Below are 24,830 nucleotides of genomic sequence, written 5' to 3' on the forward strand. Positions count from 1 at the left end.
ATAACATCTCTACGTGTCGCCTCTTGGAGCCCAACACACGGCCCTGTTACACCAGGGCCACTCGGAGAATCTCAGCGCCCTCTGGTGACCGGCAACGGCGTCACGGCTCACCCGAAAACGGCCCGCGGGGAGGCGGGACCCTGGCACCCCTGCCAGCTGCAGCGTCGCCCGTTGCACCCACGGCAGCAACAGGAGGGCTCCTGAGGGACTGAGATAGTACAAAACGCAGATTAATTCCAACTTCAACTGATGAAGCCTTGCAAAAGCTGACCGGTTCTATTCATGACATGAGCGTCTTGTAACACACTCACTTAACTTGAAACGTTTTCGAATGTAATTCAAACTCGGTTCTTAGTTGACGGAAGCTACCCAGTTGCCTCAGCTCACGGGGGCGGGGGGAAGAACTGAAGAAACTTAAGAGCTGTGGCCTTAACGTCACTTTGAACGCCAGAGACCGAACAGCCCAGCAGAACCCGCCCCGCAGCACAAACGGCCGCTCCACGCGCGCCACGGCCGCGCGCATGCGCAGTAGGCTTTACCGGGCACCAGGCAGGCGCGTGACAGGCCCCGCCGCTCGAGCGCAGCGGTCCAGAGGCCTCTGCGTGACTTTCACGTGGTACGTGACACTTGACGTCACCGCGAGGCCGCGCGGCGATTGGCGGCCGGCGTTGCGCACGGCACGGCGCCGGTTCGCTCCGCGCTGCGCAGGCGCAGCGGCTGCCGGCGGTGCCCGGACCGCGGGTGCCGCAGCGGCGGGGGAGACGAGAGTAGAGCGGGGCGGCGGCGGCTCCCCTGGCCCTGCCCGCCGCCGCCATGAAGATCTGGACCTCGGAGCACGTTTTCGAGTAAGTGCATGCCGGGGGCGGGGAGAGGGACGAAGCAGGGCTGGCCGTGGGGAGGGCGGCCGCCCCTCTGGTGCGCCGAGGGTTGAGGGGGCTTCTCCGCCCCTGGGCTGTGTGCCCCGCGCCGGCCCGGTGCCGCCGCCCTGCCCCGGCGGCCGCCGCTCGCTCGTTTCCGTTGACCTTCCCCCTGCGCGTCCTTGCCGCCTCGGGGTCACGCTGCTGGGGCGCGGGCGCCGCCGCTGCCAGCGGGGCGGGGGATTCCGCCAGCCGAGGGGACGCGGCCGGTGGCCCGTGGAAGCCGCTTAAAGCCCGAGCGGGACGCGCACCTGTGAGCGGGATCCAGGCGCGGTGTCCGCCCCGCTGAGGGTCGGCTCTATGCTGTCCTCCCCTTCTGGGTGTAGCACTGACCAAGGCAGCCTGAGTCGCTTCATGGTGTTGGGGCTCAAGTGCTCCAAAACTCCTCTGTTGAAAAATGATCCAAAGGAAACTTTGTTAGAGGAAGGTAACAACCTAATTGTTATTACTGAAACCTGAAAGAAATTGCAGTCTTTCAGCATGATGTCACAGCGAAAATGTTCTTATCTAATTATAAGCCAAACTGTGGAGTCGTGGTTAGTCAGGACATGCCCAGCTTGCATGTACCACTGTCCAATCCATGAAATAAATGTTTTAACAGAGATACTATTAAAAACCAAAGGTGTACAACTTTGTGTCTGGATTCTGTTTTGGCAGCCACCCCTGGGAAACGGTGACGACAGCTGCTATGCAGAAATACCCAAACCCCATGAACCCCAGCGTGGTGGGAGTCGATGTCCTGGCCAGACACGTGGACCCCGGCGGGAAGCTGCACAGCCACAGGCTGCTCAGCACTGAGTGGGGAATACCCTCCATCGTCAAATCCGTGCGTGTTGTGTCATAGCACTCAAAGGGATGCGGGAGGGAGGGGGAGCTCGTGAACCAGGTGTTGTAATAGAAGTGTATAATATCATAACTCTGATGGCTTACAAATAGAAGCATTTATGTCTGAGGAAAGCTCAACAGCAGCACACACAGTGACTTCCTGATAGCCAGAAACTGCCCAGCTCTTAGGCTGCTTCCATCTTGAAAATGAGATTGACCTCAGCTGAATAGTTTTATTTTAAGCTAAGCCCTAATTCTGTTGTCTTGGTGTCTTGTTCAATACAATAAACACTACTTATGTAGTAAAAAAGTTGCAGTTGGCTAGCACAATTAATCCCATATACGTGTGACATTCTTCTAGATCATCGGCACGTGCAGAACAAAGACATATGTTCAGGAGCACTCTGTTGTTGACCCAGTGGAAAAAACGATGGAGCTTAGATCCAGTAATGTAAGTAGCTATGTTTGTGTGATTGAAATAGATTACACATTATAATAATGCCTTGTAAATTTGAAAAGTAAAATCATCTTGAAAATGGCTTGAAAATTGCATTAGAACAAAGAAGTTAAAGGTTTAAGTAATGTGTATATAGTTGACCAGTTTTGTTTTTCAGAAAGGAACTCCTAGGTTTTTTTGAACTTGTCAGCACTGAACAAACTGATGAGCAGGACAGGAGTAGTTTGGGGGCAGGGGGCAGCCTGTTAAGAAGAAATTTTTACAAGCCATTTGGTGTACACTGTCACTGTTTCCTAATCATGTAATATTTTGCTCTTTATCCTACTCCATCTGTCTGATCCCACTGTTGAAATGTTCTTACAAATGTGGTAATGTATACTGGTAAATGATCAAAAAACTTAAAGAGAACTAGATCAGCACATGCTGAACTTGGAGATTTCTCTATCTTGTTCTACAATCCTAATACTTGCAAGAAAAGTATAATGTTTAAATCAGATAAAACTGCAGATTCAAAACTAATGTTTTTATTTACTACATTATTTTCATATCTTTACCAAGGGGTAATCTTACCTTGTATTCTACAGATTTCATTTACAAACCTAGTGTCAGTAGATGAGAGGCTTGTCTATAAACCACACCCTCACGAACCAGACAAGTAAGTACCTGTTTGTTCTGAGATTGCCCTGAAGTAGGACAGGCTTTGAAAATTTCTGTGGTTTCCCTTGAACAGAACATGAGGTTTACATCACTGCTGTTCTGGTGACTTGTCTAAAAAATATTTAAATGGACCGTCATTTTCTCTAGTGACATTGGTTCTGCAGAGCACTATTGGGAAACAGTGTCATGCTATGCTGGAGTCCAGTTCAGATCACCTTTTGGGGAACTGTCCTGTGCCCTACCTGTAACTGAGTCTGTGTATGTCTTCAGTTATCAGCTCCTTGTCTCTGATCTCTTCTTCACCCTGAGCACAGAACCTGCACCAAAAGGCACATTAATCTGCCTTTAGTCTATCATTTTGGAGGTTTGGGTTTTGCTGTTTGTTTGGGTTTTGTTTGGTTGGGGTTTTTTTGGCAAGTTTAGAGCTTGCTGAGTCTATACTACTGGAACTAATTCTGAAGGATATTTCTAGGAATTCCAGCAGAAGAGGTTCTCTCATGAAAGTCAGAAATGTTAAATCCCTGTTGTTGAAGGTGATATCTTAATACTGTTTTCTCAGTATACCTTCATTCCACACCTGCTGTTTCTGCTTTTAACTTCCTGCTGCTAAAGATGGCAATAGTTGAGTGCCACAAAGGGACACTTGGACTTAATGGGGATTCTTGGGTTTTATTTTATGAGTAAAGGTGTAAAGCAGTTCAGCAGCGTGCAAGTGGATTGTGTGGGGCAAGAAGTTCAGTGTTATACAACAAAGCTGATGAGGGAATGTACTTTTTGGAGAGGAAAAAGTTTCTTTCAGCAATACATTCCTTTTTAAACTACTCAGAATAATTCAGTTTCCTGCTCTCTGTTTCAGAACCATTTTGACACAAGAAGCAATAATATCTGTAAAAGGTGTCAGTCTCAGCAGTTACCTAGAAGGGCTAATGGCAAACACAATTTCTTCCAATGCTAATAAAGTAAGTATGATCCTTGTGTAAAATGTGTCACCACTGGCTAAATGACAAAGAGAATAAAAATCTCTCTTTTAGTTTTTGCCTTAGTGAGCAATGTTAGGAAGGGTTCACATAGTTCTCCTTTTACCGGACAGACTGATTGCTCAGTTTGCTGGACTTCCTCTTTTTTTTTTTTTTCCTTTTGTGAATGGAGATAATAAATTATTGTTGGCAAAGTCTCTGAATCTTCACTGGAAAAAACATCTCCACTCACTTAGCAGTCTGGCACTGTCATTCTTTTGCTGCCTTCTTGATGCTGTCTGTTAGTTTTTGCTGTTGAAAAATGGTACACATTCAGACAGATCAGAAGTAGTTATGTGGGAGTAATGAAGTGGTGTTTTAGTTGAGGGTCTGTCCTCTGGAAATCCAAAGATGTCTTCAGTTCAGCTTCAAGAATGGTAAGACAATCTGGATTAAAAGTCTTTTGTGGTTCATAATTTAAGCACTGTTGACATAAGGAATTTTTTCATTAAATGTAAGGTGGTTATGTTCTTGCAGTACTCTGGTTATTGAAGTAAAAAGTATCACAGAGGCATGTATTTCTGTACCTTTTCTTTTTTCAACTATTGTGCCTTTAGTCATTTTCAGTAAGACAGGGTTTAAACTATTATTTACTAAGATTTATATGCTGATAAACTTTTCTTTAACTGTAGGGCCGTGAAGCATTGGAATGGGTAATTAATAGACTGAATGCTGAAATTGAAGAGTTCGCAGCTTCAGCAAGAGGAACCATGAGGAATTCAATGGCAGCAGCAGCATTTGTAGAGAAGTGATAGTAAATAAACCTGTGCTACTAATGAGGTTTACCAACCTGAAGCTTCACTCCAAACCTAAATACGTGTGTCCTTTATTATTTAAAGGCATACCTGTATATTTGGCATGTTTGAAATTTAATTTGGAGAAAAGCTGAATTCTTACTAATGAGGCTGATACACACAGCCTAGTTAATCTATTGGTTCAGCTGGACAGAATTTTGGTTACAGATGAAGAAATAATTTTCATATATAGTTTCTGTATTTACATGAACACTAACTTATGTTTTCAGATATGAAATAGCCTCATTTAGCAAAGAGGCTGCATATGGTGGAGGAGACTGTCATGTTAGGTTAACTTGTATGGAATTTTTATTCTTGGGTGACTTCTGGACTACCTCTTTTGGGACCAAGCCCAAAATTAAACAAAATGGTTTGTTCCAGCATTGGTTTTGTTTGTTAATTCTTGATAGTTATGTGATACAACTTGGTTTAATAGAAAGTTTCTTACTTGATGCTTGAAATACAGAAGAATGTACAAAGTATTTTTTTATAAGCTTTTTAAATTGTTTAACTGGTTGAGCTAACATGGTACTTAAATTGTTTTTCAGTCAATATAGGTAAAACATACAAAGTGTCTCTTATCTACTAAGACCTAAATTCTGTTCCTAAATGCAACTTTAATGAACTGGGCGTACAGTAACTTAAAATAAATTTTTATCTTAAGCTTCTGTAAGAAGTGTCTCCATTTCTAAAAGCCTGTTAAATAAAGGGTACAATAAGCACAGAGCCTTAAAATCTTGCAAGCTGCTAGGGCATCTAAGAATAGCAGGTGTTAATGCCAAAATTTCAAAGAACCACTTAAAGGACTAAGAAAATCTTTGTGAAGTTGGCCAAAGAAATACCTAAATATAAGAGGAAGTAATATTAAAGAATGTTACTATATACTCATTAACTTGATCATGCTCCAGAAATAACCTGTTACATCAACTGAATATTGTGTTGTCCTTTAATTTAAATGTTGTTTTAAGTTCCAGAAGTTCCTTTACCTTTTGAACTAATTTGCTCACAATACAAGGCACTTTAAATGAAGACATTGAGAACAAAAAGTTTTCTATGGTTTGTGTTTCTTTCTTGGTACTCGCTGTAGATTCTTGGTACTGTCACCAGTCATTAGCTGTGGGAACTTAAAGGTCAGCGCTCGACGTCCTTATGCACTGTGCCAGTCTACGGCAGTCCTGGTGACTTCAGCAGGGGCTGTTGGTCCCATGAGGCTCCTTCAGTGCAAAGGAAAAATGGAAAGACACAGCCCTGAATTAGCTGATGCTCGTATTTTGGTGCCAGAGGCTTTTCCTGGAATTTTGATCCTAAGCTTACTAGTAATTTCAAGGCTCTCCCTCAGCCTGTAATATCTGTAATGTCACCTGTCCCAGCATATGTTATGTTGCGTGCCATTTGTTATTTCAGAATTTCCTATTGAAAAGTGTCTGCTATATGGAGAACCAGAGCTTATTTTAAGTGGTGAACACATGGGAACACATTCTTCAGTAAGATTTGTGTAGGGGGCAAAAAAACAGGCGTTTATATACATATATAAAATCCAAAAATTTAATTATTCTAAATATTTTTCTAAAATTGAGACTACCTTACTAAATTGAAACCATTGATGTTTGCCATGCTTTTATAGATTATTACAATTGAAATAACATTTCAGTTTTAAAAGTGTGAAACTTCTGCAAAACTACCATCATTTCTGATAAAAACGCAATGCTTGAAACTCATTTTAAATTATTTAAATGATTGTTTAGCCATTAGCATCACTTGGTATTTTAAAGTCAATTTTTTCTTTTCCTATTTTGTCTGCACTAAGGACTGCAAAGTACTAACTCACTGTTGGCCCTTGCACTGCAAAAAAAAACTATTTAATTTTTGCAAGCATTCAACAACTTCCTAAAAGGTCATTATTTTTTTCTATTTTATTTATACACCTGCATTCTCACGCTGACAGAGAGTACAGCTTTCTGTATGTGTTGCTTTTTAAATAAAATTTTATTGGAGTTCTGGCTAGTTCTTGAAATTTTCTGATCTATTTAGTTTTTATAGCTACTAGGTGAGTAATCTAAAATTAGGAGGGTGAAGGTGAAGAAACTCTCTTCTTCTATATCCTAAAATGCACATTTACAGCTGCTGTGGTCTTTTTTTGCTTCATTAGTAACTCTGCTTTTCCGCAAATCCAACACGTTAACTAGCAACCAGATTTCACAGTTCACTAGATCCTGAGGGAAGACTCAATCTACTTGGATTGAGATTTGTGTGCTACAGTTTAAGGAAGGGCTCTACACGGGTCTACGCTCATGGATTCTAGTGCTAACTATTGTTAAGAGCAGAAGAGGACAAAAATGTTTGGGTCCGTACAATCACATAACAGTTTGTTTACCCCCCCTTCTCACAATAGGAGACTGCACCTAAAGCAGCTTTTCTTGATGGGAAGTAGGGGACTGTGTGTGCAGCAATTGCAACATATGTGTAACAGCATATGAGAAGGAAGCAGATACCTGCCCTGTGCTCAGTATGTGTTCAGATGGCTTCTTCACTAGCCACTTCAGCAAGTCTTGAGTTCCCAGTAGATCAACTTCACAGTGTGCTGCAGGGCTGCGTCATGGCTGGCAATGCTCCCATGAACATAGGATGCTATGGATGAATGTAGGACGCTATGGATGAATATAGGATGCTATGGATGAATGCACTGATAGTGCAGTGAGTGTGACCTGAGGTAGTACAGAGAAGCTGTGGCTTCTGGTGGGTAGAAGGAACGGAGGAGGTGGGTAAGAGAAAGGGACTAAACTAAAGGGGCCGGGGGGCAGGGAGAGGAAAAAACACACCACACAAAACCAAAAATGTGGAGAAGGGGCAGAGGTGGGGGAATGATGTGAACAAATGGGTGGCTATTACTCTTGTGTTCTGCAAAGTACTGCTTTTGACTATCTGAAATGATGAAAGACGTGCCCATGGAAGAAAGCAAAATCCTAAATTTACTGGGACACTGAAATGACTTGTGTCTATATGAACAATAAAATACTACCACTTTCTTTAGTCAGCAGTAGAAATTAGGTACTTTTTTAAAAGCTTAATTTACCTGAGAAGTATTTATTTTTGCTGACAATGGGTGTCAGCACCTGTTCAGTCATATAGTGGTTAACTATAAATGTAAACCAGTTGTTCGTTTTGGAAAAAAATTGAAAAAAACTTTAACCACTATTTCCTACAACATTGCTGATCTGTCTATTGTGGTTTATTTTTGCAGTTAAACTGTACAGTATAGCGTATTTCCAATAAATGTCATGTACAGTAAAACTAAGCACTCGGTGTCTAGTAACTGCAACTGTTCTAAGCCCTCTGGCATTGACAGATAGTCAGTTCAAAGGAAAGATCAGCATCCTGTTGAGGTTCACGAACTGAAGAGTGCTGATAAAGAGCTTGTATGAAAACACTGAGTCATTTTAGAATCCTTCTGTTTCTCAAGGCAAAGGTCGTTCTTTCACTTGCACAGGACCTGATCATTTCTTTCTCAAATAATTCGATAGCTGTGCTTTATATGTCGCCACAAAACTGAATTATTCTAAAGGTGAGGTTACATGTTATTAATACAACAAAGCTGAGCTAATTGCTTACCTTCAGTGAAAGGAGGACGGTCCTGTGTCTGTCTGCCTGCCTTCTTGTTCCTGGCTGTGCTGTCCTACTTCTTCCCTTGCCCTGGAGAAAGTGGTCTTCACACCTTTTGTTGAGCCGAAAATACATGAACATGAGAAGTGATGTAATCTTAATGCAGCCAGCAGCAAGGTGAGACATGCTGAAAGAGGAGAAATGGAGGATCTCCTGATCTATAGGAAACTATTGGGTGGGCTGACATTATATTGTTTCTCCAGTAATTTCATATTGCATCTACTAGAAAGAGTATTTGATGCTGTAAACAATGTATGTTATTATAACAGAAAAAAAAAAGGGAGTTTTGTAAAACAGTAACATTGTTAAGTTAAAAACTTCATTATCTTTCTGCTCAGACACACATATCACAAGAAGTCCAGCACATGATGGCTTTTTTACATTTTTCTCCAGAAAGGTTTGTGACAGTCCTTTAATCAAAAAGTTTAAAAACAATGGACTAAAAGAAATATCAGCTAGATAACATATATATTATATAATATGTATTATTATAAATATTATTATAAGTGATGTATATATTCTATATTATATATAATGTATATTATGGATAATCTGTGTTATAGTCTTTTTACACCACATTAAACAATTGCCCCTGCTGTAAACTTTGATATTCCTAGAGCCTGTTCAGCTTGTAGAGACTCTGGTAAGAAATCTGTTTTATAATATGGCAGGTAGCACCATTTGAGTGAGTTCTTGTTAACAGGTTTTTTGGGGACTATGTTGATACTATTTACCTGTGAGATAACTGCTTTGGTTTATCTAGATTTAAACTCATTTACATATAGCAGTTGCCGCAAAATCTAGTAGGTGTGTTGTGAAATTTGGAGTAAGGAAGTATGTATCAGAGCCCATTTTTGGAATTTATTTATAATTTATAGCCGTATCATATTCTGAATGATCTAGCTGAAGTACTAGAAGCACTTAACCTTCTTAGCCTGATGCCCTGTATGGTTTTATTTTCTCTGTTAATAATTGCCAGTTTTGAGGGATATTCTGCAAGCTACGCATTTTCCCTGCTTTTCCTCTGAAAGAACAGGTAGAACAAATGGAAGCAAGGTGCTACTGCCCAGAGGATATTATTTCCCTACCTGCAAAGTGAGATGCAATGGCCCGTATTCACCTAGGATGCCAAGTTTCCTCTGTCTTTCAAAGAAGCGTAAGCATCTACGAGACTTTAAAATGTCTGAAAATGGTCTCCAGACATTTAAGTCACCTAGGTGTTTTTAAAATTTTTATTCAATATTATCAACTTTGGACAGAATGTTTTGCATTATCAAACTATTTAATCATAACATTTTAAAAGTAACATAGCCAACAAAAGTTATTAAATACATTAACATAGGAAGTAACCAATAAGATTCTTAAAACTTGTGTGTACCTGAGTTCTGCTCTGCAGATCTTGGGTCCCTCCAGAGAATCTTTATGCCTGGTTTTGTAGAGTGGACCGCTGAGAACTTGGATGACATTGCACATTTTTTTTTACTTTGAATCCAGGTGTCCAAAAGTGAAAAACTAACATCTTCATCTGCTTCATCAACTAACCTTCTAAATGTTGTCCTGTAATAGGAAACAGCACAGAACTGCAACTTCAAGATTAGAGCTGATTTCGGAGCAGGGTTTTTGCTGGTGCTCTGTGTGGAGTGCTGTACGTAGCCAAGAGGAGATTTACTAGGAGATGACCCGTATTGTCATCAGCATGGCATGATTTCCAGTAGCTGTGGAACAGATTAGGGTCATCAGCAGAGAGAACAGCAGAGCTTTACCAGCACAGCCCAGCATGGCTTACACAGGCAGAGAAAGGAGATAAATCCACAGCTATCAAAGGTAGGAAGCATTCTTACTGACCTGTACTTTTTATACAATAGTGACCATAATTCTGTGTTTCTTGTCAGTGTTATTTCATAGGAAAAAGTACAATAACTTTGCCATTTTAAATTAAGGCAGAAGGAACACAGTGAAGAGATTATGGTACTTCTGTTGGAAATCACATTGATCCTGGCTTTTTATTATATTGTAATTTGCCTTTTGTATTATTCTCCCCTGTACAATGCACTTGAGAAACTTTTAAAATTAAAATCAGTCACAAAATGATAGTGTTGTTAGGTAGCAAGTGGGGGCTTTTTAAGGGGGTTATTTATTTTCTCTATGAAGAATACAGGGCAGCAAGCAAACTTGTAATTTCATCACAAATTATGCATGTTAAGAAAAATTATTTTGTTTTGCCTTGTACTCTTGATAGAATTACAACCATGTTGCATGAGCTGTAAAATTACAGATGCATTATTAAAAAATATTAAGTGTATTCAAGAACTATTTTGGGTCTCATCATTGGTATATAAGCATCTCTTTTAGTTTGGTAATTTTTGTGTTGTGCTAAATCCCCACAATTTTAATGTTTGCATAGTAAGATATCATTCCTGTCACCTTCAGTCCGTGTTCAGCAGACACCTGCTTCAGCTAAGAGGTGACCTCAGTGGGAGTTCTGCCCATGGTGATTATGGTAAATCCATTATATATGCATCTGGACATCAGTTGTGTAATAACACAGGCAAAGCTTGGGTGTATTAACCTGAAAAGCTGCGGCCTCATGTATGTGTATATCTTTCCTTCTGTTGGCCCATAAAATATTTTTGTGATGACTCTCTGAAAAACTTCTGTGCATTCCTGTGTCTGGAAAGGCAACAGCAGGTTTCAAGTACTCTCTGTTTTGCAGCAGTCTTGAGATGAGCGAAGGCAGCTGTAGATCAGACTCTTGATCTACTCATACTATAATTAGATGCACCTTTATGTACTGAAATATAAGCTGTTCTGTTCCCTTTTTAATTAGATGTCTGCCTTTGGTTATTTTTATTCAACAATTCAAACTAACCACAAATAAAAATTACTGTTATTAAAGGGCAGGTTTTATGTCCAGAGGTACAAAATAAAAGTAATAAAAGAAGACCTCATTTATCTGAAAAACAAGTAAAACTGATGTTGCTGAAATGTGCATTTCTTAGTCACAGAATCAGTTTTGCATACTGCTAGCTCTCAAAAATAAAACCTGCACACGCTGCAGAGAAAAATACTGTTTTCTTTGCCATTTTTGTTAGCATCATAAGGAAGATGCAAATTTTTAGTTAGATGTTATGAATCAAAAGGAACTAATCCTTCTCACCTTTATAGTCAGAGGCCCCGTTTGACTTGTTGCCATTTACAACTGCATTTTTTTATGTCTCCATAACCAGTAAGCAGCCCAGTATCTGAATATCCTGTGGTATCTGGAAAAGAAGAGTAAAACAATTTTAATATCTATTCTGTTTCATAACTATTATTTTATTCCAGACCTTTAGGACAGGGAGATGGCATTTGACAGGAAGGTATTCTTTGTCAGGTATCACAGATGCTAAAATCTGGTTGAACAAGGAGAGACATGCCAGGACAGAAGAATGTCTGATCCTGTACATATTATTCTGTGCTTGGACTTCTGTACTGGTCCTCTGTGAAGGAAAATATTCCAAGTAAGTTGGTGAGCTCTTACTACTAGAGTTTTTCTGCACCAAAAGAGAAACAACTAAGAGACATAAAGATCAAAACTGCATGCCTAGTTATTTTCAAAAGTAATATTATTCGGGTTCATTATGTCTTTTTGTTTTCTTTTGGCATATTATTAGAGATCTTTAGTTTAAAATACTTCTGATTTAACACCAGTCATGTTGTGTATTTACTTGGCTTTTCAGTGTCATCTCTTCAGTCTGCCTGGACCTACTTGGTCTCACTTTTTTGGCCTCCCTGGACCCCTCCAGTGTCAAGACTTCAGCCTCCTTGGAACTCTTTAAAATCCCCTTTTCAGATTCGTTGGATTTATCCAGTCTGAGCTCTTCATCCTCTGTGGACTTCTCCAGTCTCACTTCTTCATCTTCTCTGGACCTTTCAAGTCTCTCATCTTCAGCCTCTTCGGACTTCTCCAGTAGCTCTTCAATCTCCTTAGAGCTCTCCAGTCTCACCTCTTCAGACTCCTGGGAGCGCTCCAGTTTCTCCTCTTCGATTTCACTGGACTTATCAAGTCTCACTTCATCAGGCTCTCTGGATCTCTCTGGCGACAGTTCTTCAATCTCCTTAGACCTCTCAAGTCTTACCTCTATACCCTCCCTGGATTTCTCCAGTCCCAATTCTTCACCCTCCCTCGACCTCTCCAGTCTCTCTTCTTCACCCTCCCTCGATGTTTCCAGTCACAGCTCCTCAGCTTCCTTGGACATTTCCTGTACAATCCCTCCATGCTCACTAGGTGCCTCAGACCACACCTCCTCAACCTCTTCAGAATCACTAGATCTCACAGATTTTAACTATTTCGTGTTTCAGGGATCCTCTGAATTATCGTCGACCTCCAAGGATGCTTCTAATCTCATCTCTACGCCCTTTCTGGATGTCTCCCATCTCACCTTTCAAGATGCTTCTTCCCTCACTTCCTCAGTTTCTTTGGACATTTCTAATCTCACATCTTTAGCTCGCCCTGACCTGTCAACTCTCACATTTCTGGATGTTGCTAATCACACCACTTCAGCTTCTCTTGATCTCTGCATCTAACTGTCTTAACATATCCCTTCTCTCTGCAACCTGTCTCTAAACTTTCCTCTTTTATGTGCTCTAAGTTCTGTCTCTGAAGGTTCTTACCCGAGGAAAGTTTAGGGCTTTACAAATACATTCTGGCATCTAAATAGAACTGGGCATGAAAACAGGTCATACAAATCTATAACGGTGCCTTGTTTACAGCTGCATAAACATCAATATATATATTCTGGAACTTTTGTAGAGCTCAATTTCTGTCACTAATCTAATGCATGGTAGCACTCCCAAAGGTTTACCTTTTTTAATTCAGGCTGAATTTTTTATCTTTCACGATCAGCAAATAGTAAACAGAGCAAAATATGCAAATAATTGTGTCCAAGTTGTGTATCTCCAGTAACGATTTAAATCTGAGTGCATTGCACTGAGTTGCAGGCAGAGGCATTTCACATGGAGGTGCAGAGAGACATGGTGGGAAAAGAAAACTCAGGAGAAAAAGAGCAGGTGAGAGGCAGAGGGCAGGGAGAGGAACCGGAGATGGTGTGGGGCAGGGACAGAGGGACATGAAGCTGGAAGAAAGACATCCAACTCTGCTAACATAATTATTGCTGCCAAGCCATATTAGTGGCCTGGGCTTCCCATGAGGCTTAAAATAATCTTATTGATAATTATTCTATCTATCAAACTGTCAGATGTTACCATTAAAACAGCATGTTTATAAAAGCCTCTTTATCAATACATGTAAGTAGTGCAGTTATGTGTGTTGCATCAAATACATTGTGTAGGTAGCAGAGAGGATTTCCTTACGTCTTTGGTGCTTTCTTGTATCTTTTTGTTATTGTTGTTATAGTTGGGTTTAGAAAACAAGTGTGTCTTGTTTCAGTATCGTATCACTGGCACCCTTTCTGTATTAAAAATGTTGACTGTCGTAACAATTATTTTTAAATTATTTTTTCTAAATTGGAAAGTTTTGTTCCAATATGCCATGTCTGTCCCAAAATTAGGATAAAAATAGCTCACACAATAAATAAGCAATTAAAACTCCAAATTGAAGAGTCTGTGTTATCAAAATCCTTGGCTCCACATTCTTGTAAACCATTTTCTTCTTTACAGTCATAAGTAGAAAAAGTAAGAACTAATGGCAGAGAGGGGTAATAACAACTGATTTCTCTGGAAAAAACATACTTTTAACCATTTACTTGGATTCTTAGATTACAATAGTACCACTTAGGAATGAGTTAATATGTAACTAATGTAAGAGCTATATTGCTAGCCATTAGCCTCAGAGAAGACTCAGGCTTTAATTTCTGTTCTTCAGTTAATTGCCGTGTAGTGTGTTTGCAGCAAATTACCGGCTCTGACTCACGGAAGACCACACACAGTGTGTGTGTGTTATTTATATCTACATTTATATAGCGCCTATCGATAAACATTCTTTGGAACCACTCTGACAGCGGAGGTAGGAACAGAAGTCAGCCTGTTAGTACCCCAGCACTTATTTCCAACCAATTAAAAAAGTCCCAAGACTCTGGTGCCAGCCTGCCTGGCTGGTGTTTAATACTGCTGTTCCATCAGGGTTGGAGGGTGACCCATTGTGAATGGCAACAGTTTGTGCTGTGACTTCGACTGCACAGCGCAGGTGTCTCAAGAGGGCAGCGGGACAGGAGGCTCAGACCTGTTACCAGTCAAATCTCTGATCAGACCCACTCCCGGGGCAGGTCCCAGCTGCTCGCCCCTGAATCTTTCCCGAACACGGGGCCCCAGATCTTTCCGAGGCAGTCTGTACCGGGGGGAACGGGGAGAAACACGGCGGTGTGAGGTGGCGAATCGCACCGCCCCCGGCCATGGCCGGAGCGGAGGAGAAGGCGCGGGACGCAGCTTCCCTCAGGGAGTCGCGTGCCACATCCAGCCCTCTGATTGGTCGCTGTCCGAGGAGAGCGCTTGTGACTGGAGGAGAACCTGGGTAGTTGCCATTGCCGAGCTTCCCTGAGGTAATTTAGATTCTGATTGGTGGAGGGGATCATTCCTGCTCGTTGATTGGCTAGGGCGCAGCCCTGCGGTCTTTCCCCTTCCGCTGGGGCTGACCTTGCCGGGAGCGGAGCAGCCGCAGCCATGGTGGCGTACTGGCGGCAGGCTGGGCTCAGGTATCGCCGACCCGGCCCCTCTCGCCGCTTCCTTGCGATCGCTGTGGCGGCCGGAGGCGGGGGCGGCCCGGGGGGGGGCTGACGGGGTTCAGCGGTGACTCTGGGGGGTTGTGGAGAAGCTTCCGGGGTGGGTTCGGTTCTCACCTTCGTTCTGTTCCCCGCTTTTCGGCCCTGTCCGTAGTTACATCCGCTACTCCCAGATCTGCGCCCAGGTGGTGAGGGCAGCAATGAAGCCTCAGTACAAAGCAGAGGCAGAGAGGGCGGCGATGGCCACCGTGAAGACTGTGAAACCCAAGAAGGAATAAAACGTAAGTAAACCGAACGGGCTGGGATGCCTTATTGTAGCTTTTTATGCGAGCGTTGTTTTCCCAGTGCTGAGGACGGGCTGTGGGTGCTGGGCTCATTTCTGCTCTTTGTAGAAAACTCAGCTCTGATCTTCATGTGCGACACTGGAATCGATCTCTGGTTTAGTGCAAATGTGTCTCTGATTATGTGTGGGACAGGAAAAGGCTTAATTTCATTAGTCGTCTGCATCTAGCCCTGCTTTGAACAACTGGGGCTTTGGTTAAAGTTGTTATGGACTTCTGCAAAACAGCGGAGTTTCCGTACCGATGTTCACAGTTTTCCTAGCTCTGCTTTTAGCCCCTCTGAATTACTATTCCCCAAATCAGCAGACTTATTTGTATGAGGATGATCTCCTCTCTGTGAAAGAAAATTGCTACTTGTACCTTTATTTGTGACATTCCATATACCACAAGTAGTTGAAATCTCTTTGAAGTAGAACAGTTTCTATTCCTGATCTGAGATTAAATGTTATTACCTTTTGTTTGAAGCTGCCGTGTAGTATTCTTGAATCAAGTAACTTGTATTTTAAATCTCTCACAGGAACTGATCTGCGGTGAATACTCCTAACAGCAAACGGCAAAGCTGTAGGCAAGCTGAAGACTCTGCGATGTAATGTCATCACATTAACTGTAAAACTTGCCCCTCTGTGTAAACCAGCATCCAAATAAATGTAATCTATGTGAAATGAATGTGTGGAAAGTGGTGTTCCTCTTGAAACAAAGTGCTCTGTTTTGCAGATATATTTGACTTGTGTTAAAATAGAAGACTTTTTATCAGTCTAGCATGTTTATTTTTAAGGCGAATCTCTTGTTGGGTTTCATGCTGATAATTCAGGTGCATCGATGAGCAAGATAATTAATTGTTGTTCAAAACTTTTCTGCATACTTAATTTTGATGATTAATTATTATGTTGGAGAGAAGGTGGTTTTTCCACTGAAACCTATGCCATCAGAAAACATAGGCATATAATTGTGATAATTAAAAATACCTCTGTCAGTTTTCTCTGTTGGAAGTGGTATGCTGTTGGCTTTATAATTCTTTGTGATCATGGTGTTCATCTTCCATTTGTGCTTAGAACAAAACTAACTTGGTGAAAATCAGTTTGGTGAGGCTTAGGGTTATGACAGCTGGCTGCAGGATATTTCTCCAGGGATGGGCTGCATGGGATCTAATCTCTCTGAGCAGAGAAGTGGGAGTTGGACCCTGGTGTCCTGTACGAGGTGGAGAAGGAGGCACAGAAGTGCCTGGACTCTGGTCACACAGCTGTTGGGTGTCCTTGTTATCGCTTTGTCACTTCACTGGGAGGGTGAGTGACATGTGCTAACTGGGGAACAGTATAATAAACACTGTTCTCAAAGCATAATAAAACTAGCTCATTTTTTTTCATGTAATTTAAAGTTAGTCCTCGTAACGATGATTTTTGTCTATCAAATATTTCGAGTATTGAAGAAGTATTCTATAGAATGGTATATAATTTTTATTTTAAATAATATTACAAATACAATCTCACGTAGATGGCTGTGAATGGCAAGAAACTATTTTCCTTAAGATATGTTTTTGATTTAGTGATTGTTGTTGAACGTAGGTAGATGTAACTACCTGCAAACCATTCCAGCCAATTTGCTGTACTGAATGACAGGAAGAAAATTTACAATAGTTAGTACATGAAGGGAAAAAAAAAGCACCACACCAAAACTTTTACACAGTGTTCACAACTTTGTATGCTAATATAACTCAAATACAAACAAATGAAACAACTATAGTGAATACAAGCTCTGCAAAAATATAAGCCAGCAACGTGATAGCACTATTAAAATATTACTTGAAAAAAAACCAACAGGTATGCATATTCAGTCTTTTGCCCCATGTTGTTTCCCCTCCCGGTGCAACTTCAGGAACTGAACTTGTCTGCAGATCTAGATTGGTTTGTGGAGTGTGCAATAAAATAGGTACAGCTCATGAACAAAACAGACTGTTTACCAGAGAATAAATAAAATGGGTAAGTTGATAGCATAATTTGCTGTTGCATCTGATCTTGAGATATATATGTACACACACAGGCTGTATATTACATTCAGTGTCTGGTGATAATATTGTAGAAGTGAATACATTTACAAGAAAGGCTGTTATGAGACAACTTGTCTTCACAGTGGCTCTTTTGGGGAGAGATCCAGTGCCAACAGTTGTTTGGGAGAATAAAGCCTAGCTGCCATTAATTTCAAAAGCATTATATTGTAATATTTGATGTATTTTGGCGAGATACAAAAAAATCGATCTTAAGAAATGTGTTGTTTTCAGTATGCAGATGATTGCTACTGCTTTTCTTTAGTGAGTGTCAACGGGCTTATTCAGATAATGTTTTGATATTACCATTGGGTTTACTGTGCTTCCTTTTCTGGGCTGGCTTCCACCTCTACCTCTTCATATTCCTCAACATCTGCAGTGGCGTCCTGGTACTGCTGGTACTCGGACACAAGGTCGTTGGTGTTACCTTCTGCTTCAGAAAACTCCATCTCATCCATTCCTTCCCCAGTGTACCAATGAAGAAACGCTTTTCTTCTGAACATTGCTGAGAACTGTTCAGAAACCCTGATGAAGAGCTCCTGGATGGCCGTGTTATTGCCAATAAAGGTAGCTGCCATCTTCAGTCCTCGCGGTGGTATGTCACACACGGCCACTTTGACATTATTAGGGATCCACTCCACAAAGTAGGAGCTATTCTTGGTCTGGACAGACAGCAACTGCTCGTCCACTTCTCTGGTGGACATTCGGCCTCTGAAGATGCACGCCACGGTCAAGTAACGTCCGCGGCGAGGGTCGCAGGCTGCCATCATGTTGCGGGCATCAAACATTTGTTGAGTGAGCTCTGGCACCGAGAGGGCTCTGTACTGCTGGCTGCCTCGAGCTGTCAGCGGAGCGAAGCCTGGCATGAAGAAATGCAGGCGAGGAAAGGGCACCATGTTAACAGCCAGCTTCCGCAGATCTGCGTTCAGCTGGCCAGGAAAACGGAGGGAGGTTGTGACACCACTCATTGTTAGGGACACTAAGTGGTTGAGGTCACCATAGGTGGGATTGGTGAGCTTTAAAGTTCTAAAACATATATCATATAGAGCTTCGTTGTCAATGCAAAAGGTTTCATCTGTGTTCTCTATGAGTTGATGGATGGAGAGGATGGCATTATACGGCTCTACGACTGTGTCAGATACTTTGGGTGAAGGCACAACACTGAAAGTATTCATGATCCTGTCGGGATATTCTTCTCTGATTTTGTTGATGAGCAGCGTGCCCATACCTGAGCCTGTACCACCGCCAAGCGAATGGATGAGCTGGAATCCCTGCAGGCAGTCACAGCTCTCACACTCATTCCTCACCACATCCATGACATTTTCAATCAGTTCCGCACCTTCTGTGTAATGGCCCTTAGCCCAGTTGTTTCCAGCACCTGAATTACCTATAAATAGAAGTACAGAAAGAACAGCCACAAAGTTAACAAGAGATCTGCTGAAGGCTACAAAGATGGGAGTGAAAAGGCTGTTTTGGGACAGTTGACTCCAGTTAGTTTGCTGACAGCATGCTGTACGTACCATGGATAAAATTGTCAGGTCGAAAGAGTGGGCCTATTTTGCTTGACCGTACACTGTCCATCGTGCCAGGTTCCAGGTCCACCAAGATAGAACGGGGCACATATTTATGGGCTAGAATAAAAGAAAATGAATACAAACAATTATTGTTAGAAGTCAAAGAGACAGGCTTATAATCTACTCGGAAAAATCCACCCCCCCACACACTGGGTATATATCTTTATTTTCAATTATTGCTCTGCCAACCCCCAAACAGCGCTGAGCACTCACAGTAAGCCTCGTTGAAGTACACGTTAATTCGCTCGAGCTGCAGTGACGCGTCCCCATGGTAGTTTCCAGCGATGTCAATTCCATGCTCATCACTGATGACCTCCCAGAACTGAAAATGGAAAGAGGTTCAATACACTCAAAAAGATATATTTTTTTTTAATTTTATATATATATATATTTTTAGCACAATGTGTTCAGCACCAGCTCTGCTGTGCTCCTGCCTGACTGCATGTACAGTGGGAACTGTGCCTGAAGTGGGGGATGTTTTGCATGTGTGTATTAGATCAGAGCAGGGATCCTCCTCTCCCTACTCCCCAAATAAACTCAAGCAAAACATTTAGTAGAGCATTTATGCTGCTTAACTATCACCCATGCACTAATAGGTGGAGGCCTTCAATTTGTTCCCTTTATAGTAAAGGAAAATTGGTATTAGTTTAAATAACACAGGTACTAGTTAGTATGAGTTTATGATCTGTGGATTGGGGAGGGTGGCTTTGAGGCCTGTCATGCACAAATAGGACTGTGGCTCAGGCAAATTTGTGTGCGAGCAATGCTTTCCACAAACATGTCAGTCCTAAATGTGCTATCTTGACATTCACATGGATGTCTTGTACTGGGGCTCTTATCTAAGCAGCAGCCACAGCAGTGCTAATGTAGACACACCCACCCACTATAATGACCAGCCTATTTTAATTTTAAAGGTCTCCTGGTTTAGCATCCTGTCTCATTTTGAGTGTACAAATACACCATCGCCAACATGTGCATGGTATTTTAGCGTGTGTGTGCTTTTCTACAGGTCTTATTAGACATGAGCTGTTTCCAGATCAACGCCAACAGAAAAAACCAGAAACCTTTCAACTACCACACTTGCTGCATTCAAGCTGTCTGGGTCTAACATGACATTCCCTGGACATCCGCAGCTTCATGTGGAAATAAAAGGAAGCAAGGTGAGATTTGTGGGCACAAGAAACAGGAAGAACACAACAGAACAATCCTTCAGCTATCACGTGTCTTCAAAGACCTCCTAGTCCCAAGTTAACACAGATACTTTTTGACAACTTCCTACTAATCAATAATTTTTAAAGATGGACTTCACACAGCAAAAAGCAATTATTTTTTTTTCTCCTAGAACACAAAGTCAGCAACAAGCGACTTTTCTAAGTAACAGCACAGCAGTGTTTAAACTACACAACAATACTGCACATGACGTGACTACCTCTTGCAGGAGGGCAGGTAGTCAGGAATCCTTAATTGCACTTTGTGCCACTCTTGGAAATAAATAATTGATCTCTGATAGCACAGGTCATTCTGTTGACTAATATGATCCCATATTAATGATTATAACGTGGCAGAGCTACTGGACTAAAGCACTGGGATCGCAGCTTTGCAGCCCTGGAATTACTGGCTCCTTCACTTGTCCCAGTATTTTGCAGACTGGATTAGTGTCCCTGGGAATACGAGTCCCAGCAGGAATGCCCTGGAGCGCTTATAATCACTGTGCCATAGCTCTTGCAGATGTTTCATTCTTTGACAGTCTTAACTCAAGCTCATCTTACGACTTTCATATCAAAATACTCATATTCACTGCTAACGTGCCACGTATCCCACCACTGAGTTAACAAAGCAATTGTTCCCCCAAAAAGTCCCCAACTATTAATGCCGTTTGACTTGCTGCCACTGACAGCGCTTACTGCCAATGACCAACATTGAAAAGAGACCTTACCTTAGCTCCAATTTGGTTTCCGCACTGGCCAATCTGAAGATGCACAATTTCACGCATTTTGTGTAGCTCAGACCTGTTGGTGGCTATAACCCAACACAGGTTTTCTAGTCGGAGTCACCAGAACAAGCCTCTTTCTGCTGCTCTATCAGCTACACCCAGCGCAGTCCGTCCCAAGGGGCCTTTTTATACCCGCGGGACTGTCACTCAGCCAGCAAGGGGAGTAGCCAGCTCCCCAGGAGCCAAAAAATGAGCAATCTTAATTTATTAAGTACATGTGCTTCTGCCACATCGTTTAAATTTTAACATCATATGAGTCATCCAGGACAACATTCATAATAAAAACAATATCGATTTTTCAGCAGTAGTCACCTATAATCACAACATCCAGCGCGCTGGCGGGCAAACTTGCAGTTCACTAATAAGCGTTATTCTCAGTATCTAATTGCATGAAGGAGACAGGATCAGTAACAAAAAAAAAAGCCAACACTTTGTAAAACACCAATATAGCCCTGCACTCTTCGTGATATATGTTCCTTAAGCATTTAGTAAGAATCCATGAATTTCAGCCACGCTAAAATCTGAATCAACTTCTGAGTACTTTGCACAGAGGCTTGCTCTTTCTCTCTTTCTCTTCCTTTCCTGCCATTAAGAAAGACAGTATTTCTTATATTTCTTATTTTCTTATATCTGAGGTGTAGTATTTCAGAACATCCAGGAAAATGCTAGAGTTGAAAAGCCAGTTCCACGGAAGTTAACTCTAATGTCCACTGTGTGAAAGGCTACACCACAGTCAAGGAAACGATGCAAGCGCTGAGCAAAACATGACACAGTCATGTTGGCTGCTGATAAACAGGGCTAATATCACTGAGCAACAGAAACTCAGAACGGACTGTCTTCTGGAAGCTTGTAGTAGTTTTATTACATATCAGATGACTGTCAGTGCTTTGCAAGTGTTCCTTTTAAGGCTAGGAAAATAAACTATAATTAGGAAAGCACCTTAAATTATTTTGTATAGAAAGATGACAGTGGAAGGACTTGACTCACTGAAAGTAACTACTTTATGGGTTGTTAGTGATAAGGAATCTCTGAGCTTCCATATTGCTCCAAAAGAAAAATCAGCTTATTCCAGACTTCCCCAGCCCAGCTGACTTCCACTTCTTCCCCCAGCCAATGCAGGAACAGAAAACTGCTCCTAACACAAAGTTTAGCAGCAGGAAGGCATTGCAAAAAGGTAACTATTGGAGCAAACATTCTGCCATCCTCTGCCGAGCTACGAGCCGTCCTCAGTAGGGAAAAACTTTAAATTCAGGTAGATTAATCTTGTTTCCTTAAAACACCACAGTTTTATCATTTTCCAAAACATAAGTATTCTCTAAACAACTTAGTTTACTAAGCAAGACAACATCACAGTTATGTTCCATTGCCACAGTGTAGATATTTCTACAAGGGCAGTGGATATCTTCTAGAATTCGCTAAGTTAGAATTCTAGAAAGGCTATTTGGACACCTACTTTGAAAGCAGATTTCATTTTATTCACGCAAATTTCATATATGCTTTCTGCAGTTAGGCTTAGCTGAAAGTAATAGCGCAATTCTGAGTTGTACAGTCAATTGCTGCACTGTGAATGGGAGCTGCATTTGCACAATGTGTCAGAGAGCTACTGACCGCAAATAAACACTACTTAAAATATTCAATGTATTAATCTATAACGGACACAACTTATGAAGAGGCTGAAGATGCTGATTTGATGTGCAAAATAAATGGCAAAATAGTTTCAGAAATAAACATACAAGTATCTCACAAGCAAAGAAAAAAAAAGGGGAAGTGAAAGAAATATACAATTACTTAACATTGGGGTTTGTCTTGCTAAAAATAGCTCCCTGGAATCATGTGCTTCGTCTGAAGAACTTCCTAACAGAGTCTTAAAAATGATGGCACATAGCACAGAACACCTGAGGTGCTTTATGAAGCGGAGTTTGTGCCTCTTTTCCCTCTCCTCCCCAAATCGCTTCTCTGTGAACCCCCAAGTCTTTGTACTGCACTTGGTACACGAAAAGCCTGTTTTTCTCTGTAGATGCCCATTATGGGGCTACCGGCTCTTCCACTGTCCCGGCACAGGCCTTGGACACCAAAGCCCTGGTGATGCGTGTAGGCTAAAACCACAGACAAGCCAGAGTTTTTTGGTCACTGGGGTTTTCTCGTTTCTCTTTTTCTTGGTGTTTTGTTTTGATGGTACCATGGTACCCACTAGCAACAAATACAGATGTGCAGGGAGGCATTCTGAGATCCTTTCTTTTTTAAAAAATATGGTTTCCTTAGGAGGAACTAGATTTTCACAGTAGCAGAGAAGATTATTGAGACAAAAGCCTCTTCATTTTGAGATGAGCTTGGCTACAGGGCACCAGATAATTGCAGAGGGATCTGTGAATGGTTACCAGGTGAGCAGACACTAGTGTCAACTAATCTCAGCTACATCAGGAATACTACACCAAAAAAAATGTTGCATTCAACAGGCAGTAAAGACAACCTACTTCACATTTTCACTTAGTAGGAAAAACTATTTAAAGACCGCCTTCCTCGAGCAGGCGGACCAAATGAAAGAAGGTACTGGCCACTCTTAAATCATCATCAGTGTAATTAACCCCATGTGTTTAAACAAATAGCTTCTGTTACAATCAGAGCGGACAACCAAGCAGTTTGTTACCTTGCCTGTGCTGCAGATCCATGACCCAGCAAAAACAGGGCTTGAAGCCTTTGAATTCACCTGCTGGGCAGTGCCCTTCCTTGGGCCCGACCGCCACAACCGCAGCTACTGCTGAGTTTGGATCATTTGATGAATTGTCAAAAAAAAGTCACCGGCACAGCAGCCAGGCTCAGTTCTTACTCTGCTCTTGGTTTTGTTGCTTTGGTTCTCAGTGCCTCTGTTTACGCATAACGTGGAGCTAACAAATCTCATACCTTTTATAAAAAGCACTGAGATCTAAGGAAAAAAAGCTATGAGGGAAAAACTGGCTGTGGTTTAGTAAACCTGTTTACCAAAGATGAAAACCCCAGCCAGCATATGGAAAAGAGAGACTAATAGTTGACCCACGCAGATACTTAAACCTTCTGTGGGAAAATTAGGAAACTATTTTTAGTATTGACTGATACTTGTAGCAGAATCTTTAAATGTGCTGAACCCTTAAGCCTAAAGAAAAAAGGGACAAAGGCCTGTATTCCTTTGCAAATTATGGCATAAAAGGCTTGAGAAATTCAGAATTTGGGACTAGTTTAAAAAAAAAACAACCAACCACACAAAAACCCAGCCTGTCTGCTCTGTGTAATCACCGGGTTGCTGCACAGTCCTATACAACACTGATGTGTTAGGCCAAAGGTCAAGAAACCTGTAGCCCAGTCCCAGGCTGCATCAGTCGTGAAGTCCTCTGGTCATAAACCCTGTGTTGACAGCGACTGCACATTTGAATCACCACAATATTTTAAGAGCTTTTCCTTTTTTTACCCCTGCACTCCCCACAGTGCCAAGTGCACAAGGGGCTGCAGCTCCCACAGCCCCAGAACAGCGATTTAAAGCCTCTCACCGGTTTGGCTGGGGTTGGAAGGGACCCCTGCTAAACCCACCTGCTAAAGCAGGGTCACCAGAGCGGATCGCACAGGATCGTGTCCAGGCGGGTTTTGAACATCTCCAGAGAAGGACACTCCACAACCTCTCTGGGCAAGGCTCCTTAACCCCTAAGAAATTAAGTTACCATTAGGAAGAATTTAACGACGTACGCACTGTAATTATCGTTAATCCCGCTTCCGCTGGGCAGACATTGATTAACACGAGACGCTGGAGGCCCCGCAGCGCCCGCCCGCAGGTGAGCCCCGGCCGCGCCCCCGCCCGCCCCGGCCCGCCC

At 42.0% G+C, this 24,830-nt stretch overlaps 3 protein-coding genes across 4 annotated transcripts; 2 read left to right on the top strand and 1 right to left on the bottom strand.

Moving 5' to 3' along the window:
* The first annotated feature begins 664 nt into the window (after positions 1 to 664).
* Positions 665 to 6,670, top strand: PRELID3B (PRELI domain containing 3B). The gene is made up of 6 exons (XM_082065668.1): positions 665 to 845; positions 1,575 to 1,743; positions 2,104 to 2,193; positions 2,784 to 2,854; positions 3,713 to 3,815; positions 4,505 to 6,670. Exons 1-6 carry the CDS (start codon positions 814 to 816, stop codon positions 4,622 to 4,624), a joined length of 585 nt encoding a protein of 194 aa, XP_081921794.1. The 5' UTR covers positions 665 to 813; the 3' UTR covers positions 4,625 to 6,670.
* An 842-nt stretch (positions 6,671 to 7,512) lies between these two features.
* On the top strand, positions 7,513 to 13,393 carry LOC309446171 (uncharacterized protein). The gene is made up of 2 exons (XM_082065667.1): positions 7,513 to 8,723; positions 12,046 to 13,393. Exons 1-2 carry the CDS (start codon positions 8,692 to 8,694, stop codon positions 12,890 to 12,892), a joined length of 879 nt encoding a protein of 292 aa, XP_081921793.1. The 5' UTR covers positions 7,513 to 8,691; the 3' UTR covers positions 12,893 to 13,393.
* Positions 13,394 to 16,814: 3,421 nt separating this feature from the next.
* On the bottom strand, positions 16,815 to 24,694 carry TUBB1 (tubulin beta 1 class VI). Of its 2 annotated transcripts, none has more exons than XM_082065341.1 (4): positions 24,553 to 24,694; positions 19,212 to 19,320; positions 18,945 to 19,055; positions 16,815 to 18,811 (listed from the first exon to the last, which is right to left on the bottom strand). In XM_082065341.1, the coding sequence occupies exons 3-4, from the start codon at positions 19,003 to 19,005 to the stop codon at positions 17,739 to 17,741; spliced, it is 1,134 nt and encodes a 377-aa protein (XP_081921467.1). In that variant the 5' UTR covers positions 19,006 to 19,055; positions 19,212 to 19,320; positions 24,553 to 24,694; the 3' UTR covers positions 16,815 to 17,738. The 2 variants fall into 2 exon arrangements, with proteins under 2 accessions (XP_081921467.1, XP_081921466.1); XM_082065340.1 differs by lacking the exon at positions 24,553 to 24,694 and adding an exon at positions 20,935 to 21,106.
* Between the last annotated feature and the right edge of the window lie 136 nt (positions 24,695 to 24,830).

The sequence above is a fragment of the Streptopelia decaocto genome, assembly GCF_964273445.1.
Source record: "Streptopelia decaocto genome assembly, chromosome: 14".
In the NCBI taxonomy this organism is placed as follows: Eukaryota; Metazoa; Chordata; class Aves; order Columbiformes; family Columbidae; genus Streptopelia; species Streptopelia decaocto.

Excerpts from the sequence above, each read along its gene's own strand:
- PRELID3B (XM_082065668.1), top strand. The coding sequence starts at position 814 with ATGAAGATCTGGACCTCGGAGCACGTTTTCGA. Across the intron at positions 2,855-3,712 it reads CACCCTCACGAACCAGACAA|AACCATTTTGACACAAGAAG; the intron begins GTAAGTACCTGT and ends TCTCTGTTTCAG. Across the intron at positions 3,816-4,504 it reads TTTCTTCCAATGCTAATAAA|GGCCGTGAAGCATTGGAATG; the intron begins GTAAGTATGATC and ends CTTTAACTGTAG.
- LOC309446171 (XM_082065667.1), top strand. The coding sequence starts at position 8,692 with ATGATGGCTTTTTTACATTTTTCTCCAGAAAG. Across the intron at positions 8,724-12,045 it reads TTACATTTTTCTCCAGAAAG|TGTCATCTCTTCAGTCTGCC; the intron begins GTTTGTGACAGT and ends TTGGCTTTTCAG.
- TUBB1 (XM_082065340.1), bottom strand. The coding sequence starts at position 20,991 with ATGCGTGAAATTGTGCATCTTCAGATTGGCCAGTGCGGAAACCAAATT. Across the intron at positions 19,321-20,934 it reads GAAACCAAATTGGAGCTAAG|TTCTGGGAGGTCATCAGTGA; the intron begins GTAAGGTCTCTT and ends TTCCATTTTCAG. Across the intron at positions 19,056-19,211 it reads GTACTTCAACGAGGCTTACT|CCCATAAATATGTGCCCCGT; the intron begins GTGAGTGCTCAG and ends CTTTTATTCTAG.